Source organism: Panthera onca, chromosome A2, assembly GCF_046562875.1.
Source record: "Panthera onca isolate mPanOnc1 chromosome A2, mPanOnc1 haplotype 2, whole genome shotgun sequence".
In the NCBI taxonomy this organism is placed as follows: Eukaryota; Metazoa; Chordata; class Mammalia; order Carnivora; family Felidae; genus Panthera; species Panthera onca.
Window position 1 is genome coordinate 135466977 of NC_138340.1, and position 19233 is coordinate 135486209.

Consider the following 19233-nt stretch of genomic DNA (forward strand, 5'->3'; position numbering starts at 1 on the left):
CAGTATGGACTCTTGCATATTTATTTTATACTTGGGTTACAATTCAATTGGTTTTTAGTTATTTTATTGACAGACTGTTCCAGCTTTAGCCACTGGAGGGGCTCTTATACCTGATTATTGTGTCCCTTTGAAATACCCCATTCACTGTGGGTTTTGGTTGTTGTTTGTTTTTTTAAGCACTTCCTTTCTGGTACTACAGGATGCTCCACACTCATCTTATACATTTCCTGCCTCAGTCCTAAAAGGAATCCTGGTTTCTTTTATTTATTTATTTATTTATTTATTTATTTTTTAACATTTATTTATTATTTTTGAGACAGAGAGAGACAGAGCATGAATGGGAGAGGGGCAGAGAGAGAGGGAGACACAGAACTGGAAGCAGGCCCCAGGCTCCGGGCCGTCAGCCCAGAGCCCGACGCAGGGCTCGAACTCACGGACGGTGAGATCGTGACCTGAGCCGAAGTCGGACGCTTAACCGACTGAGCCACCCAGGCGCCCCTCCTGGTTTCTTTTATTAAGGAATAGTATTACAAACCAAGATCTAGGTGCTAGGGTGTGTTGGTTGCTACTGAGATGTCCTGGCTTCTAGACTGTCTCAGCTGACAGAGCAAGAAAATATATGCGTGTATACTAACTTTACATAAATGTTTCTGTATGCAAGCATCTGTATCTTTATTAAGCTAAACATGAGTTTGAACTGGTGTCTCTAATTCTGATTCATTGCCACATGGATCATTCTAACCTCTTCCCTTGCTTATCTGTAACTTTCCACATCAACAGTGAGAAAGCTGACTTCTACCATCTGTTTACTTAATTTTTCATCTCCATTGTAGATGTATAGTGATTTCAGAATTGTTCATCTGTATCCCATGGGATACAATTTATCAGCCAGAGGTGTACTTCATGTTGGCTCTTCTACTATTAGTTTTTTGGACTCCACTCATTTCCAGAGTTACTTAGTCCAGAACCTTTTCTTCCCACTACTTCCAGTGAGATGGTTTCATACATTTGTAATACATTTAGAATCTCTTGTCACATGCTGCATTCCATTCTGGAGTTCCTCCCCATCCCCCATCTCCTAAATGATTTTTTAAAAGTTCACATACTGGGGACACCTGGTTAGCTCAGATGGTTGAGTGTTGATTCTTGATTTTGGCTCGGATCATGATCTCACAGTCTGGAATTTAACCCTTTGTGGGGCTGTGTGCTGACAGCATGGAGCCTGCTTGGGATTCTTTCTCTCCCTCTTCCTCTGCCCATCCCCTGCTATGCTCTCTCTCTCAAAATAAATAAATAAAAATTAAAAAAAAGTTTATATACTTAACAGCTTCACCACCCTAAAAATATTCCTTGTTTTACCTATTGTTAACCTTAAAAATAAAACTGTGAGTTATTTTACCAGTAAAATGGATTTACTCAGGAATAAGAGAATTGCAATTCAGGACATGCATGCTATGGCAAAACCACAGGCAAATCTGGAGTCCTCATTTATAGAGGAAAGGGATGGGGGAGTTGGGAGGGGCTGTTATAAACAAAAAGTCCATTGGAGTAAACTGGGAGTTCCAAGTTTAGTGACTTTTCATTGACTGTGTTTTGACAGTCCTACATTGGCTGGGCTATTGCTGGACAAGGAGAACATCTTTCTTCCCCTGCTGGGGTAGTAGGGTATAGGCTTCTTCCTGTGAGGAGTGTTAGGTAGGTCTCTTCTTGTTTGGGACTGCATTTGATGAGTAGTGGTGGGGCATGAGAGCTCTCCCTTTTGGCCTCCCCACTCCATTTTAAGTGAGTTTTATTAATTTTCATACTATTTAAGCCTTCCCTCCTCATCCCAAATTTCTGGCAACCACTGATCGATTACCATCTGTATATAGTTACGTTTTTCCAAAATATGCGTAATTGAAATCATGTAGTACATAGGCTTTCACATTGGCTTCTTTCAATAACAATATGCATTTACAGTCCATTCATGTCTTGTATTTTGTAGATGTACCACAGTTTGTTTATCCATTCACTGATTTAAGTATACCTTGTTTACTTCCAGGTTTTGGCAATTGTGAATAAAACTACTATAAACATTTGCATGGAGATTTTTGTGTGGACTGAAGTTTTCCAGTCAGTTGGGTAAATACCTTGAAGTGTGATTGCTAGATTATATAGTAAGACTATATTTAGCTTTGTAAGACGCTGCCAAACTGTATTTCAGTGTGGCCATACCACTTTGCATTCCCACCAGCAATCGTCACCAGTGATTGGTGTTGTCAGTTTTTTTGGATTTTAGCCATTCTAAAGGGTGAGAAGTGGTATATCATGGTTGTTTTCATTTGCAATTCCCTAATGACAAATGATGATGAGCATCTTTTCATATGCTTATTGGCCATCTGTATATCTTCTTTAGTGTAGTATTGCTCAGATGTTTGGCTTAGTTTTTAAAAGGGTTGTTGTTTTCTTATTGTTGAGCTTTATTTTCTCTTTCTTTTGAAGGAAGTAAATAAATAAAAACTAAATATGGTTGAGGAGATGTGCATTTAAAAAGTCATAAAGAATTATCCCATACACACTTCATGTTTTCTTGTAAAAAAAAAAAAAATCATGGAAGGACCAATTCAGCCTTCAGTAAATCACTAATGTGAGGATGTGAAATTTGAAATGTGTGTGCGCGCATGCACACACACACACACACACACACACACACACACACACCATCATTTATTGAGCTCTTATTCTATGTCAGGCATGCATTAAATTTTTTCCTTACATGAACTCATTTAATTCTCACAACAATCCTATGTAATGGAAACTCTTGTTTCCCACATTTTACAGATGAGCTCCGCTCCCAGCAGAGGAGCTCTAACCCTGTGCCATGCTGTCTGATAGACAATAAATTTTAAAATGAGACAGTCTAAGGTTTGTTTTCTTACATAGCCAAGCGAAAGTATATTTTAAAATTAAGTATGAGTGAAAAAAATAAAAAATAAATTAAGTATGCATGAACATAGAAACAGATTGCAGAAATAGTCCATTTTTCTTGAATTATTCAGATTGTTACAAGCCTCAAATTTGTTTGGGTTTGTGTGTGAATACATTCAGACGATTGAATAGAGGTCTACGCTTTTTCTCCGATCCTTAAATCTAAATTTATTTTGCATAATTTTTTTTAATCTTCACTTTCTCAAAAGCAAGGAAGATACGACATGAAAATCCGATGGGCTCTTTTTCCCTACTCTGTTTTGGACCAGAAAAATAATTTTCAAGAGTCATTTGCCTTATTATTTAATAGGTGTTAACAAAAAGAATTCCTAAGAACAAGTAGAATCATGAGCAAAGTGGGTCTTGAAAAATATAGCAGTGTAGTTGCAGCTGGTGGCTGGCTCTGAGCCTGGCCATGAGCCTGCAGTGTGGGACTGGGTGTTCCACTGCCTGGCTGTGCTCCAGGGAGCTGTCAGTTGCCGGGTTCCCACAGTGCCAAGCACTAGCAGGTGCAGAAAGGTTCAAGGTTTCTATTCCCCCATAGTGTTGAGGGCATGCAGGTCATCTGACAGTAAACAAGATGAAGCACCCCTGTGGGCCCTGAGGGGCATGAGGAGCAGAGCTCCTGCTCAGCCTTGGGGATTTGACATTTGTCAAATTGTGCGAGAACCTGCTGGGCTCTTCATATGCCTCTGCCTGGCCTCTGAGAGGAGTGAGGAGTTTGCAGAGTCTTCTGGAGAAACAGAGGACTGAGACACTCCCATTTTGGAGGCTTCTAGTGTTCATTTGTTTGTTTGTTTGTTAATATTTATTTACTTTTGAGAGAGCGAGAGAGAGAGAGAGAGAGAGAGAGAGAGAGAGAGAGAGCCAGAAGGCACACACAAGCAGGGGGAGGGGCAGAGAGAGAGAGAGGGAGAAGGAGAATCCCAAGCAGCCTTCATGCTGTCAGCATAGAGCCCGACACTGGGCTTGAATTCACGAACCTGTGAGATCATGACATGAACTGAAATCAAGAGCTGGACAGTTACCTGGCTGAGCCACTCAGATGCCCTTGTTTGTTTGTTTGTTTGTTTTTAAGAAAAAATTGCCAAGATAGAGTTTTAAAAATTGTTTTATATATTCACATCTTAAATATTAATGCTCCTAACACAAAAAATGAAATGCAGTGTGCTGTGGCACTTAATAAGATACGTAAAACTCATAGGATTTATAAGAATATTATCTTCTGATGAAGTACTGGTGGAGGGAGCTGGTTATGGGTCAAATGTTTAAAGTTACCTGATGGGAGTATTTTTCTGTTCCTAACAGGGTATCTTTATGACTATATGTAATGATCTCTGAGAAGATTTTGTTTTTAGTCCCAAAACCAGGGATGGGAAAAGAATGCAGGCCTGCAGCGGGGGCAAAAGAAGGGGAGGTGAAAGAGATTTAGGGAGTTACTGCAGATTTTGCAGGGTTAACGGGAATCCAGAATAAATGAAAGAAACACTGATGCTGGTAATTTCCTCTGGGCTCAGGCAACTAATACTTTGCTTTGTCCATTTAAGTAGCAATTTAGATCCAAGAAGCCCTTTCTTTAAAAGTTGTAGCAGAATTCTGTCCTGTTCACTTTTCCCCTTTCCTGGCAAAGAGCTGGAACACTATAGGCTTTCCAAAAACATTTGTGGAATGGAGTCACAAAGCCACTTTACTTCACAGGATGCATTCCTTTTGTTTGTTTGTTTTGAAAAAAATATTTTAAAAGTTTAGACATTTATGGCATAAAATGATTATGACATATATCACCTAAGCTTTTATTCAGTGTTCATGTAAACATACATATACAACTTTTATGTCTCTTTTCACCTACTTCTTGGGATACAAATAAGCTCACACGTCTTTTTAACTTTTAAGTGTTGAAGTTAGCAAGAAGTCCAGAAATCCTATGATGGGTAGGTAAAGGCAACCTTCCAGTTTCATCTGCACAGTGACCCATTTCCCACCAAGCAGTAGGCGTTGGCATTAAACTTTTTCTCTCATGCACGATGTGTCACATTCTCCTGGGGGACCCTTGGTGGCCATATTTAAGCATTTCAATAGAGGTCATCGCAATTCATGAAATAGATTCTGACTTTGTTGACTCTCAAAAGAAAAAGAGAAGAAAAGATTTCCTTCTGTCCTTCCATCCCCATTGATGCCTACTTATGTTACATTCCTATAATGAATAGTCCTCTCAATGGATTCTGAAAAAATGAAGAAACAGAAGGAAAATAACACTTCCTTTGTGATAAATACCAATTTTCACCTTAACCAGAGAAGCAAATGGACGCACTGTAAAAGGCAACTCCTCTTAAAACAATTATAAAACCATCCAGTTACACACCCAGCCCAGTGATTAAGTGCTCAGCCCCTGAGGTTCATTTCTTGGGGCATCTATTTCTTGGGGCATCTGGGTGGCTTAGTCAGTTGAGCATCTGACTCAATATTGGCTCAGGTCATGCTCTCACAGTTCAAGGGATTGAGCCCATGTTTTTATATATGTTTTATATAGCATTTATATATAAATGTTGCATAAATTATACTATATACTTCAGAAAAAGTTGGTGTATTTTATCGTCATTCTAGTTTACAAATGAAACTGAAGTATAGAAGGTTACTTCTATAGAAAACATATAATTTTGGGGTTTCTGGGTGGCTCAGTTGGCTAAGTATCTGACTCCTGGTTTCGGTCAGGTCATGATTTCACAGTTCATGAGATTGAGCCCCACATTGGCTCTGCACTTTCAGTGCAGATCCTGCTTGGGATTTCTCTCTCCCTCTCTCTCTCTGCCCCTCCCCGGCTTGCTCTCTCTCTCTCTCTCTCAAAAAATCAATAAACATTAAAATATTAAAAAAAAAAAGACATAATTTTTTTCTTGTAAAAACAGGATCATGCCCAGCTTAATTTGCTATTATAAAAAATGCAAATTTTATATTCTTAGGTAAAGCTTTGTGACAGTCAAATTTGTTTAGGGGAAAACCATGATACATATTTGTCAATTTGATTTTCTTTAATAGCATGATATGCTTTGTTCCAAAAATGATTTTGACAATTTTCATACATATCTTTAAACATAATTTTTGCATATGTAAAGAAGAGTTCCAGAGTCTTGAGGCACCTGGGTGGTTCAGTTGGTTAAGTATCTGATTCTTGGTTTTGGCTCCTGTCATGATCTCATAGGTTGTGAGTTTGAGCCCTGCATTGGACTCTGTGCTGACAGTGCAGAGCCTGCTTGGGATTCTCTCTCTCCTCTCTTTGCCCCTCCCCTGCTCTCTCTCTCTCTCAAAATAAATAATAAATGTAAAAAAAAAAAAAAAAAGGGAGTTCCAAAGTCTTTTGCCATCATTTCATCAGTGCTACCTCTCAACAGCCTTTGAAATGAAGAGGTTCCAGTCTTTCTGGGAGACACGGAGATGTAGGCTGTGGAGGCCAATGAGCCATAGCCACTGATACAGGAATTGCTTGTCCTTTTGACCATATGGATTAATCACCATAGTTTCACCAATCACACTGAACTTGGAGATCAATAAATGGCCAACATAGTGTCCTAAAAGAACAAGCTCTCAGAAACTCTTATCTATGCAGGGTAAGTTAAAGCAAATCAGAACCTGGTAATTTTCAAGTTTCAGTTTCCCAGACCGAACAGACTCGCTTGTGTAACTGCCTTCATGTTGTGTCCTTAAAATGGTCATAAAATGGTCATAAAAAATGACCATAACATAAATGTTTCTGAAAAAATTTATAGCTAAAAATGCTGTCCACGATGTCAGTCAGTGACAATTCTATAAGCCTTTCAACGGCAAACTCTCCCACTGCTGGTGTGCAGGGAGGATGATTTTTATTTCCAGGTGAACTTGCTTATTGACAGAAGGTTTGGACAGAAGCCTAGTGGACGTTGAGGGCCTAGACATTCACAGTCACTTTTAGTTTCTAGGTGCGTTAACAATCTCCCATCGAGTCTCTCTTATTCTTTATCTTACCTTCTTTATTTACATGTTTTTATTATAATTATCTATTTGGGGGGGAAATAGTTATAAATAAGTAACCTGCTGTTCTGTTTAGTGTACTCCACTGCCTTTCTAAATGTAACTCTTCTGTGTAACATATAAATTAGTATGGGGCACAAAGGTGGCTGAGTTGGTTAAGTGCCCAATTATCATTTCGGCTCAGGTCACAATCTCACAGTTGGTGAATTTGAGCCCCAGGTCGGGCTCTGCACTGACAGAGCCCTTCCCCTGCTCTCGCTCCCTTGCTCTAAAAAGTAAATACGGGGGCGCCTGGGTGGCTCGGTCGGTTAAGCACCGACTTCGGCTCAGGTCATGATCTCGCGGTCCGTGAGTTCGAGCCCCGCGTCAGGCTCTGTGCTGAAAGCTCAGAGCCTGGAGCCCGTTTCGGATACTGTGTCTCCCTCTCTCTGACCCTCCCCCGTTCATGCTCTGTCTCTCTCTGTCTCAAAAATAAATAAATGTCAAAAAAAAAAATTAAAAAAAAAAAAGTAAATACGTACACTTAAAAAACTTTAAAAAAATAGTATAGAATTCATCTGAAGGAAAAAAATCACCACTTTTCTTGCTAGAGTCCAAATATATAAGACCACACTTTGAACTCTATAGATTGTATCTGGCTTTCAGCAGATATGATATCACTAGTGAAAATTTAGTCTGGTATTATGAATTCCCTTGTTTCTAAAAAAGCTTCAGTAGGAAAATGAAAAGAGAAACTAATATAAATAATGAAACATTTCATAAATAGCAATTTTAGAAAATCCTAGAATTATCAGCTTTTATATTCATGACAAAATTGTAGTGTTCAAAATATTGTTCATAATTGTTCCAGTTTATTAACAGCATTAATAAGTTCTTATTTTATACAGACCGAGGATCTTTAAGATTTCCTTTATGAGGAAGTACCTTTAATTTACAGAAGACCCATCAGGGTGCCAAATTCCATCTGGACACAGTAGTTGGTAATATAACACTGGTGATGAGCTGAAAATTTGAGTAATTAAAAGAGCTTTCAAATGTCATTTCAGTGGAAAAGGAGTGAGGACTTCCACTGTATAAAAATCTAGTTCTGCCTCTAAATTAAAATTATCTTACAGTTGGAAAGCTACCTGAATTTCCCCCTTTTCATCTAGTCTAAATACAAGCAAATAACTTCAGAGGGAATGAGAGAATCCGATGTTCCTGAGAATTCTTATAGCCTTAGGGAATTCAGTTTTCTGTAGCATTTTGTGAGGTTTTTTGCAATGCTACACTGATTTCTGATTTATCACCAGTAGTATGTAACAATAGTGTCTAAGATTTACTGAGTGCTTATTGAGTTCTGAATCCTTTATGTCTGTTATATGCATCATATGTAATTTATTTCATCCATTGATTCTCAGCTAGGGGCAGTTTTGCCCTCCAGGATTTTTGGCAATCTCTGTGGACAGTTTTGGTTGTCATCCTGGGTGTCGGGAGGGTGGGGGGGTGTAGTTCTGCCGGCATTCGGTGTGTAGCAGCTAGAGATGCTGCTAAACATTCTATAATGCACAGGACAGTCCTCCACATCAAAGAATTACCTAGTCCCAAATGTCAGTAGTGCTGAGGTAGAAAGAACCTGACTTAATCCATTCAACAACCCTGTGAAATGGATATTTTTAATATTTTTTGTCATTAAAATGTATATGATATGTGACATTGTATAAACTTAAGGTGTACAAAACATTAATTTGACACACATATATTGTAATATGATTGTCACTGTAGCAATAATTAGCACCTCTATCATTTTACCCAATTATTCTTTCTAATAGTTGGAATAATTCAATTCTAATCTTTTAGTAAGTGTGATGATTGTAGTACAATATTGTTGTCTGTATTTACCTGTGCTGTGCTTCAGAAAAGGGAATTGAGACACAGAAAGGTGACCACACAGCTAAGTAAGTAGTGGTACCAGGATTGAAAATTTAGCTCTTCATTCTCAGAGCCCAAGAAACCTCTTTCTATTTCACTGTGCTACCATCTTCAGAGAATTTTGATGACCACAGGTAGATTCTGAGTTTTGAAGAGTGGAGGTCCTGCCTCATTCTGTACACCTGCCTTAGCAATGAGCTCTTGCTTGATGAAAGATTAATGATACTCATTCATCTCTTGAGAATGTTCAGATTTCCCCTTGAGGATGATATTTTAGCTATTAGGTTAGTAGCCCCAAGAGAAAACTGTTGTTGGATTTCATATACTGTATTACTAAATAAAAGGTGAGTTAAAGGAAAATAAGACATAATTCCTGTCTCCAAGGAGCTTGTGGGGAAAAAGCATTATATATGTATATAAATAAAAGTATGTGTCATGTGTGTTTATAAACAGAATTGTCAGATCACATAGGGTTGAAAGCAGTACAAGTAAATGATATGCTGGCCTACACACGTACCAGAACACGTCTCTCTGGGTCTGAGATGTCTTTGTAAGACTATCATGTGTATATATGTGGTTGGTCATCACTGGAGCACACTGTGGAAGAAGCCTGGCTGCTCTTACCCTTCCAGCTTAGGGAGGTTTATAAGCAGAACCAGCCTGAGCACATGAAGCTAACAAGGCCTTGCCTTTTTTTTGATGAGCTTTCCTTCCTGATGGAGGTGACTTTTTCCTTTCTCCTTTTACTTTTCCAGTTTTTGGTGCACCCATGGTCACTACCTACTTACCAGTATTTAAACCCATTCTCAGGACAGAATCTGAGGAACACACTCAAATGAAATAGAAAATAATGGATAAGTAAAGTATAGAAAAATTTCACTCTGGTGATATCTAATGGCGGGACTTCAGCCATCATCTGGCAGAGTAAGGAACATGACCAGAAGCTTATCTCATAAGCTTTCATATATTGAGATCATTGGTAGGAAGCATAAGACATTGCTGAACACATAGTAGGTACTAAATAAATGTTGGCTTCCTTTTCTTCTCTTCATCTTTTTTTTTTAATTTTATTTATTTTAAAGTAACTGCCACACCCAGTATGGGGCTTGAACTCACTACTCTGACATCAAGAGTTGCATGCTCTTCTGACTGAGCCAGCCAGGCACTCCTCTTCTTGTTTCTTTTTAACATATCCTTAAAATGATGCTACACAATTTGTACACTAATGTTCATAGCAGTATTGGTCACAGTAACTAAAACCCAAATGTCCATCACTGGATGAATTGATAAGTAAAATGTGATATATACATACAATGGAATATTGCTCAGCCTTAAAAAGGAAAGAAATTCCATAATATGCTACAACATGGATAAACCTTGAGGACATTATGCTAAGTAAAATAAGCCTGTCACAAAAAGACTAATACTGTATGATTCTACCTCTATGGGGGTAGAGTAGCCAAAGTCATGAAGACAAGAAAGTATAATGTGGTTGCCAGGGGCATGGGGGAAGGGAATAATGGAGCGGTATTGTGTAATGGGTATAGTGTTTCAATTTTACAAGATAAAAAAGAGTTGTGGGGATGGATGGTAGTGATAGGTTGCACAACAGTGTGAATGTATTATCCCTGAACTGTACATTTAAAAAATTGTTTAAGATGGTAAATATGATGTTATATGCATTTTACAGCAATAAAAAATGCCATACAAATGGCTACCTAATCTTCTTTTTTTTTTTAAGATTTCTTTATTTTTAAGTAAACTCTACACCCACCATGGGTCTTGGATATATGGATAATGAAGAAACCTGTCCAATGAAAGTGTTACAAAGATTAAAAAAGGCAAAACATGCCATGTATTTGGCATGGTGCTTGGCATATATAGAAGTGCTCAACAAACATAAGCTATTAAAATATTATAATAAAATTTTATGAGTTGATACTTAAGCAGCTTGGAGAGAAGAGCTTCACAGTTTCTTATTACCACTCTATACTTTCATCTTGGCCACTGATCTCTTTCCTCTTTCTGATATCTCAAAGCCACATTTAGGATTTCAGTCTTGACCTTCAGCCACATTTGAACACTTTCCTGGTGCATAAATCTACATTCTCTCATTAGATAGGTACCTAGATGCAAATCTTGAATATCATGGCTCAGTTCATTTGTTCCTATCTGCTAGCAGTATTATTGTTCAGAAAAATAGTGAAATCTTACTTATGCCAAGAACAAATTTGGGATATAATCTTTTATAGTAAAAACCTATACATATATGTGTGTGTGTATACACGCTTTAAATGGAATATTATAATTAAATGTCATTTGTTAAAAATATAAAACCAGTAACTATTTGGTTTGTAGATTTTTGCTTTTTAAAAAAAAATTTTTTTTAATGTTTATTTTTAAGAGTAAGAGAGACCGAGTGAGCAGGGGAGGGGCAGAGAGAGGGAGACAAGAATCCGAAGCAGGGTCCAGCTCTGAGCTGTCAGCACGGAGCCGACATGGGGCTTGAACTCATGGAACGTGAGATCATGCATGACCTGAGCCAAAGTCGGATGCTTCACTGACCAAGCCACCCAGGCGCACCTAGGTTTTTGACTTCTTGTCTCAGTCCTGGGCAGGTTCTGGCAGTTATGATTTCATGAAACCAATTATGAGGAGAAAAAGTGGGTTGGTAAGTGATGGTATATCAATATAGGATGGATGATGTGATTAGAAGCAGTGTTACACACTGGTGGGAGTTGTGGTTTGGAATTAGACCTGAGTTTGAACCTTAGCCCTACCATTACAGGCATTTACTTCTCTTCCCTGTTTCCTTAACCGAAAATTGTGAAAAATAACACCCATTTACATGGTTGTAACAAAGTTTTCATGAGATGATGCCTGGCAAACAGTAAGAATTCAAGAAACAATCATTATTTCATTTATTCTTTCTAGAGGAAGGAGATTGACAAATATTTGGGGTCTTTTCAAACCATATCACTTGGTCAGCTTTTGTGATCTTTGGAACTTGTTAATCCCTTTATTATCACTTGCTCTTTGGTGACAAAGACGAATGGATTACTAATGCATTTCAAAATCTGTTATAAAGCAAACAATAGAGTGGGGGTAGGGAAGTGGATCCTGTGAGTTCAATCACATACCTGGGAAAAGTCAATAATGAGGACAGAGCCTCAACTTGTATGTCACAGTGGAGAGATTTGAAGCCAAGGACCACGAGTTAGAAATGCTGAAGTTCTTTCTTGGTATCTAACTTCATGCATTTTTGTTTATCTCTTTACTCCTATTTTCTCTACTAGTAAAGTATAGAATAATAAAATTTAAATGTTTGTCCAACTCACTTTAAGATAGAAAGGTGACAATGAGATAAATGCAAAGTTGGAGCTATAAAAACCTGAATGCATTCATTACTTTAAATGCCTGTTCCTTTCTGTTACTGTGAAATGCACGTTTTATTTGTATTCTATTTGGGTGACCACAAATCAACCACGAGGTACTCTACAAGTAAACACCCTTTCCTTAGTTGTAGAGGCAGTAATCAGGTCAAAATGTTTACTTTCATTTGCATTTTTCACTTTAAATTCAAAGTGCCCTTGCTCTTCCACCATAGGATTCAGGACCTAAAAAGTCTTGGCTCTTTAAAACCCATCAGGCAGGCGCGCCGTCCACACAACAAAACGTCGGGGAAGCTAAGGCGCCCACACCTGGGAAAGCTTCGATGCCCTCAGAGAGCCGAAGATGGCGCTTCTGTGAATCAGCTCGAGGTTAACGCGCTCCTTTCCCTTCAAAGGCCGGATTCCTTTCGGTGTATTAGTCAAGATGTTCTTGCCGACCGAGACTCGGAAATCTATAGGAGGGCGGGTTAGTTTACACACTGTCGATTTGTCATCGTAGTCGCTAGCCCTCAGCAAAGCCTTCCTTCAGAACGCAAGTCCGACTCAGCACTCGGGACAATGAACAAATCGTGAGCGTAAATGACAAAGCGCTCACCTCCCCGCGGGATTTCCACCCCCCCTCCCCCCGGGAGCGCGTCTCCCAGGGGTCTGAGCCGCACTCACAGCTCGCCTAAGCCTGAAACTAACAGCGTGGTTTGCCTCAGGCACTCAAAGGAAGCGCTGAGGTGAACACAGCAGACGCCGCCGCCGCCGAACTTCCCGGGTCTCTGAGGCTGCGTTTCGATACAGGAGACACACATTCCGTTCCCCCTTCAGAATGCACCTCGCCAGCGCAATCCGAGCCCGGCTAGGCTCTCGGAAGAAGGCTCGGAAGTTGTCGGCCGCACGCCCCGCGTCCCGCGGAACCTGGCGCGGAGGAGGGTGCCGGAGGCTGCCCGGGGGACGGTTCTGCTCCCGTCGGGCGTCGGAGGCCGGACACGGAGGGCGGCCGCGACAGGCCCCCGCTTGCGGGCCGGGCTGGGGCTGGACGGTACGCACGCGGGCCTGGAAGGAGCGCGCGCGAGGGAGCCCGGCTGGGAGAATGGGCCACGGGAGGCGCGGGGCAGCCGAGGAGGGAAGGAGACGAGAAGAAGGAGCGCTCCGGGAGCGCAGAAGGTGGAGGAAGCGGCTGGGGCAAATTGGGGGCTGGACCAGGCAGCGCACAGTCTTTAACCTGGGCAGGGGAGGCGGGGGAAGGAGACAGGAAAGGGGAGGTGTGTGGGGTAGCGGTGGGTGGGGGGAGTTGGAAGCAAATGACATCACTGCGGGTCAGAGAAAAAGGGGCGAGCAGCCTGCGCCAGAAGAGTAGGGCATTTGGCATTAGGAGCTGGAGCCCAGCCTGCCCCAGCGGGGACCCCGACGCGCGCAGAGACCATGCAGAGGTCGCCTCTGGAAAAGGCCAGCGTCCTCTCCAAACTTTTTTTCAGGTGAGGGGGGGTGTCCTGCAGAATTTCGGAAGGACACGTGCCCACGAAAGCAGAGGGCGTGTGTATGGGCTGGGTTTTGGGGAAAGAGGGGTAGGTTTTTTGTTTTTGTTTGTTTGTTTGAAAGATGCGCTGTCATTCATTGTTTTGGAGGAGAACGTGGATTTTGTGAATAAAATAGAAAACGTTAAGGAGATTAAAGAATGAACTGAAGCCAGTTGTTTAGAAGCAGAGCTTTAGCTTAACTTTGAAGGCTGAACTACTTGCACCTGGAAGTCTACTCTCAAGCCCCCATGTGCTACTGTGCAACTGTTTTCTAAGGTTTTTCTAAGAAATGAATGAGTTAAAAACTTGTTGATAAGAAATACTTAAGTTTGGTCCCTTGTTTCCCCCACTTCATCATGCCTTGGAAACTTAGATGTCTTTTAGCATACATATTGCAAGCGCCATGTTTACTTATAGCAGGTGCGCAGAAAACATTCGTTGACTGAAATTTGAACTTTTTTTTTTTTAGGGGAGAAGGGTCAAGTGGGTGATACGAGCTTAAATCAGGTTTTTATTGTTATGATACTGAATAAGTCTAACAAGTGTTTGCCACAATTCCATTATTCTTTTAAGGATGAAGGCAAATCCTTTGAAGTATCTTTCTTAAAAAAGTCAAGTCTACAAGTTATACATTTTTAAAGGAGGGGGGAGGGTGTTAGAATTATCATGAAAAAGTGAAGCCACGGGACTAGATACTGAAGTTATACCCAACTGACGTGTAATAAATTATACTCTTATCCTACTTGGCAAGTGATGAGCCATAAAAGCTTGCAAACTTCGTCTAGTGATATTTTTAAAAACAGAGTCTAAGTTCAGAGTCTTAGGCAAAGTGTAATTAGATGTAGCATTTTAAATTTGAAGTGTTCTTTGGATACCGTGTCTACTTTGTTCCTGTTATACTGTGTGAATGAATGAATAGGTACAGCTCTCGCGGAATATTACTTGACTCATACTTATCCAATGAATCAGCATACTTAGGTATCAGAAAAGCCAAATATAAATATGCCCATATGTGTGTGTGGGAAAGGAGCTTTCATATCTTTCTATGTTTTATTCTCTGCATGTGCAGTAAGCATGGAGCTCACGTGCTAAGGAAAGGCCATTGGCCATTGAAGTAAAGCACCTTCCTGTGGGCAGGAAAGAAGGACTTTACTCTTTAGAATTACCTTCTGTATTTATGTTTTCAGCACCCTTTGTTACTCCATCTATAAAAAGTAGGATTTATTTTCCTACTACTTACAAAATCAGAATGCTACTTGACATAAACTGTAGACTTTTTAGTAGAGCATATTGAGCAACGTAAGTGCCAATCAGTCTAAAAATGAAGTTTTCAGAAAAATAAATATCCTTTGGATGCTTCTAGGTACTAAGGAACTTTTAATTAGCACATTGTTGATTTAAATTAGATCACTTGATCTACAAAGTATTTTTTTTTATTGATCATCTTATAAATTTTAGTATAGTTTCAAAAAAAAAAAGCTCTGGTTGATTTGTTTAAAAAATGTATTATAATGGCTACTAAGATTAAGAGCATACTCATTCCTGTTCTCCAAACTATTTCATAATAAATGGCTCTAAGAAGAGGTGTGTTTTAAAAAGTTAAGTTCCTACTATTTATAGGAACTGACAATCACCTAGAATAGCAGTGATTTATAAACTTTCTTCTCAGTTTTAATTCTGAAAGAGTAAGAAATTTATTTTCTGCATTGGGGTAGCTAATAGTGTTTAGTGATCAAGGCGTTAGACTTTAGATTCAGATTGTTTAGATTCTGCTGTGTGACCTGAGGCAAGTCCTTTACCATCTTTGTGTTTGTGTGACTTGACCTTTAAAACTTGGAGACTAAATAGGACCTATGTTATAGGGGTTAATCAGTTGAGAAAATGCATGTAAAGAGCTTAGCCCAGTACATGTTTAGCTATTATCATATTTTTACATTCATTACAATATCAAGTACTTTGTTTATATAAGATCCTCAATGCTTTGTTGAATATAACTTTGTGACACTTTGTAAGAATGGGCCTGGATGAAAATTTAATTTAGGTAAAATCTCATCTAGCATGCCCTTATTAGATATACGTGGAAAAAATCATATTTTTATATCATAAGGTTGTTAAATGTTTTAGAATGTAACTTTCTGAATATGATCCTTTCATTTTCAGAGTCATCAAAGTAAGGTTATGATGGTCTGGGTTATAGATCATATTAAATTTCTCTTTCATTGTTTAGGTTTTATTATTGAAGAAGCTAATAAAGTTTGGGATAAATTTAAGTACTGTCTTAATTTTGCATGGGCTTTACACCCAGTACAAAATGTGAAAGACATCTGATGTTTTAAGTATCTTGAATTTTAGTCATGGCATCCATACCAGGAGTCTAGATCTATGCTTGAGGAATTGTCAGAGCCCCACAGAATCCAAGTGTACAATGCCACAGATTCTTACGAAACTGAGTGGGGCTCCTGATAAACTCCACAGAGAAGTCTCAAATAAGACCAAAGAATAAATACAGTAATATTAGGATTGAAGGCCAAGAATTACATAAGTCTCAGGTTAATAATAAGATTATTTGAGATACTTTTGTAACAATTAAACACAAATTTATAAGAGGCTTTTAAACAAATAAACTATAATTTACTTTTTAGAATGGGTGTGGTGAATCAAAATAGCTACCAGTGAAAACCAAGCTCTTGAATTCTAAACATTCTGCCATTGATCAAAATACTTTTGGATTCTTTTTATGAAATTACCGTTAAAAACAGCAATACAAGTTTCTTCTCATGGGTATATAGTAGCTTCATTACTTTTTAGCCATTATTTCTAGTCATAGCTTCCATTAGGTTAATAGTCCTATTACCCACACTGCTCACTTGAACATGCTTGTCAATGACTTGACTATATCTCAAAATCAAGTCCACCCTGAAAGTATAAAGATTCTTCATCATAATTTGCTTTGTTAACAGCCAAGTGCTACTTATGTTTAGGTATCATTCAAAAATATGTATTGCAGGGGCGCCTGGGTGACTCAGTTGGTTAAGCGTCCGACTTCAGCTCAGGTCATGATCTCACGGTCCGTGGGTTCGAGCCCCGCGTCGGGCTCTGTGCTGACAGCTCAGAGCCTGGAGCCTGTTTCAGATTCTGTGTCTCCCTCTCTCTCTGCCCCTCCCCCACTCATGCTCTGTCTCCCTCTGTCTCAAAAATAAACATTAAAAAAAATTTTTTTAAATATGTATTGCAAGACTTAAAGACATTAAGTGCTTTGAGCAACAGAAGCATAATTACAATAAGTTTATAATGAAAGAACCATGAAGACAGTTTTGAAGAGGGCCATACTTGTTTGATTACATAAATTATAGCACATTGTAAAAAAAATCCATTACAGTGATTTTATATTTACATTTCATTACTTGTTTGTAAGGCAGATGGGAATCTAAAATTATGGCAGTCATAAATATTTTTGCATTTTGTTGGTGGGTATTCATAGAACTGCTACCAAGAGAGACCAGTTGGCCGCTCAAACAAAGGTCTAGTCCTATCCTACTCAATACACATGCATTATCTCAGGTTTGCCTCTCAGACAAAGCTTAGACTATTTGAACCGAAAGAAGTGGATGCATGAAACAAAGGCCAATATGAGATGCACAATTTCTATTGAGTTGTACATCTGCCATGAAGGCCTAAATGACATGAGCCCATTTAGTCAGTCCACAAATGTCATCCAGGGAGGACAACCCGGGGTTTCCATGTACTTTCTTGGCTTTGTCTCCTGTAGGAACTGAAGGAGAACACTGTTGGAACAGAGGCCCCTTTCCCTTGGACACTGTTGCCTGAACACTGACAAATGTTGACTCCCTACACTTAATCTTCCTTTGTATCTAAACACCTTTTGCTGATCATGTTTTATGATACAGTTCAGATTTTCCAACCTGGGATATGTGTCAATTTTGATTTAACTTTCAGAATTCTCAGTGTCTCTTTTGCATGATAGGACCAAAATTGTAATTATATGTATTTTAACATATAAAACATATATATATATATATATACAATTCAAGTTTCTTTTAGTTAATTTTGCTAGTTTAAAAATTCCTCCTTGGTTTTGAAGTGTATTTCAATAGTTTTTGTATGCTGGTTCAAATTATTGGCACTCTAGGAGTATTCTTATACACATAACACATAGGAGATGGTGTAGCTTTAATGTTCAATTCTTTGTTAAAGAGAGAAGTGGAATCTATTTTTCTTAACTCCTTCATCAATATTTTATGTTTGATGTGACAACCAAAATATCCGTCAGAGCCAACTAATACACTAGGGAAATCATGGTTTTTCAGTTTTACATTTATGTTTTGTGGGAGGAAGTAGGACTTAGTAAGATAATATTCAAGGTATAAATGTTCAAACTTGTTTAAAAGACCCGTAAATGAGCCCCATTCTAATATGTATTATTACTGCTAGTGTTGTCTCACAGGAACCTGTAATTTCAGTGTGTTACAGCTATGATATAAGTATAGGATTGCAAAACCGTCAGGGAAGGGTGTTAACCATTTAGCATGCAGCTATATGTTGTTTGTCATATTTTTAAAAACACCTCTGACTCAGCAGCAATTTTGGCAATTTTGATTCCACTGATTCCTGACGCATCTGTGTAGAGCACTTCCCTGGAACAAAATCCCTGAGATGCAATGAGGTCAAGGGGGGAAAACAGATAATGATGGAGTCTGATCATGGACCTTGACTGAATGTTTAATTTGTAAAATACGTTGGGTGCCTTATTACAGAGCAAAACATTACTATTTCAGGTGTTTCTCATCAGCTCTGACGAATTTACCTGGTAGTTGTTTAAGAGGGAAATTAGCATTACAAAGTGCCTTTACTATTGAGCTTTGTGTGAGAAAGGAGCTCAGGCTTCTTTTAGCAAGAAACCTGTAAAAATTCAGTTAGATTGCTTGGTGTGGGGAATGAATGTATTTCTTCTAGAGCTCTGAAAGATTTGACTTTCACAGCTGTTTCCAAGTGGCAAGGCTTGTCAAGCTTGCTATTCTCTTTGCAGCTCTATTAGCTTATTACTGTCTTTTAACAGTAATAACTGTCTTTTAACAGTAATAAGTCTTTTAACAGTGACTATTTCAAATTGGAAAGTCCTGGATGTCAGGGCCTTCCATGAGTCGTTTAATATAGCATTCAGACCATTTTAAGACTCTTGCATGTAGTGGTTTAATAAATAGTTCTTTTTTAAAAAATTGTTAACGTTTATTAATTTTTGAGAGAGAGAGTGCATGCACACGTGCTGGGGAGGGGCACAGAGAGAAAGGGAGACAGATCTGAAGCAGGCTCCAGGCTCTGAACTGTCAGCATGCGGGGCTCCAAGTCACAAACTGCAAGATCAAGACCTGAGCTGAAGTCAGACGCCCAACTGACTGAGCCACCCAGGCACGCCAATAGATAGTTCTTTG

The 19233-nt window shown here is 39.1% G+C and overlaps 1 protein-coding gene and 1 long non-coding RNA gene across 4 annotated transcripts in view; both read left to right on the plus strand.

Annotated features, from left to right (window-relative positions):
* The window catches only part of LOC132679425 (uncharacterized), a 53844-nt gene extending 51655 nt beyond the window's left edge, over positions 1-2189 (plus strand). For all 3 annotated transcript variants that reach the window (XR_013552950.1, XR_009610151.2, XR_009610152.2), the window contains one exon: positions 2042-2189. This is a non-coding gene — a long non-coding RNA (uncharacterized LOC132679425). The remainder of the gene's footprint in view (positions 1-2041) is intronic.
* An 11349-nt stretch (positions 2190-13538) lies between these two features.
* The window catches only part of CFTR (CF transmembrane conductance regulator), a 183524-nt gene continuing 177829 nt past the window's right edge, over positions 13539-19233 (plus strand). The window contains exon 1 of the mRNA XM_060632964.3: positions 13539-13741. Within this exon, the coding sequence (XP_060488947.2) occupies positions 13689-13741 (53 nt within the window). The 5' untranslated portion in view covers positions 13539-13688. The remainder of the gene's footprint in view (positions 13742-19233) is intronic.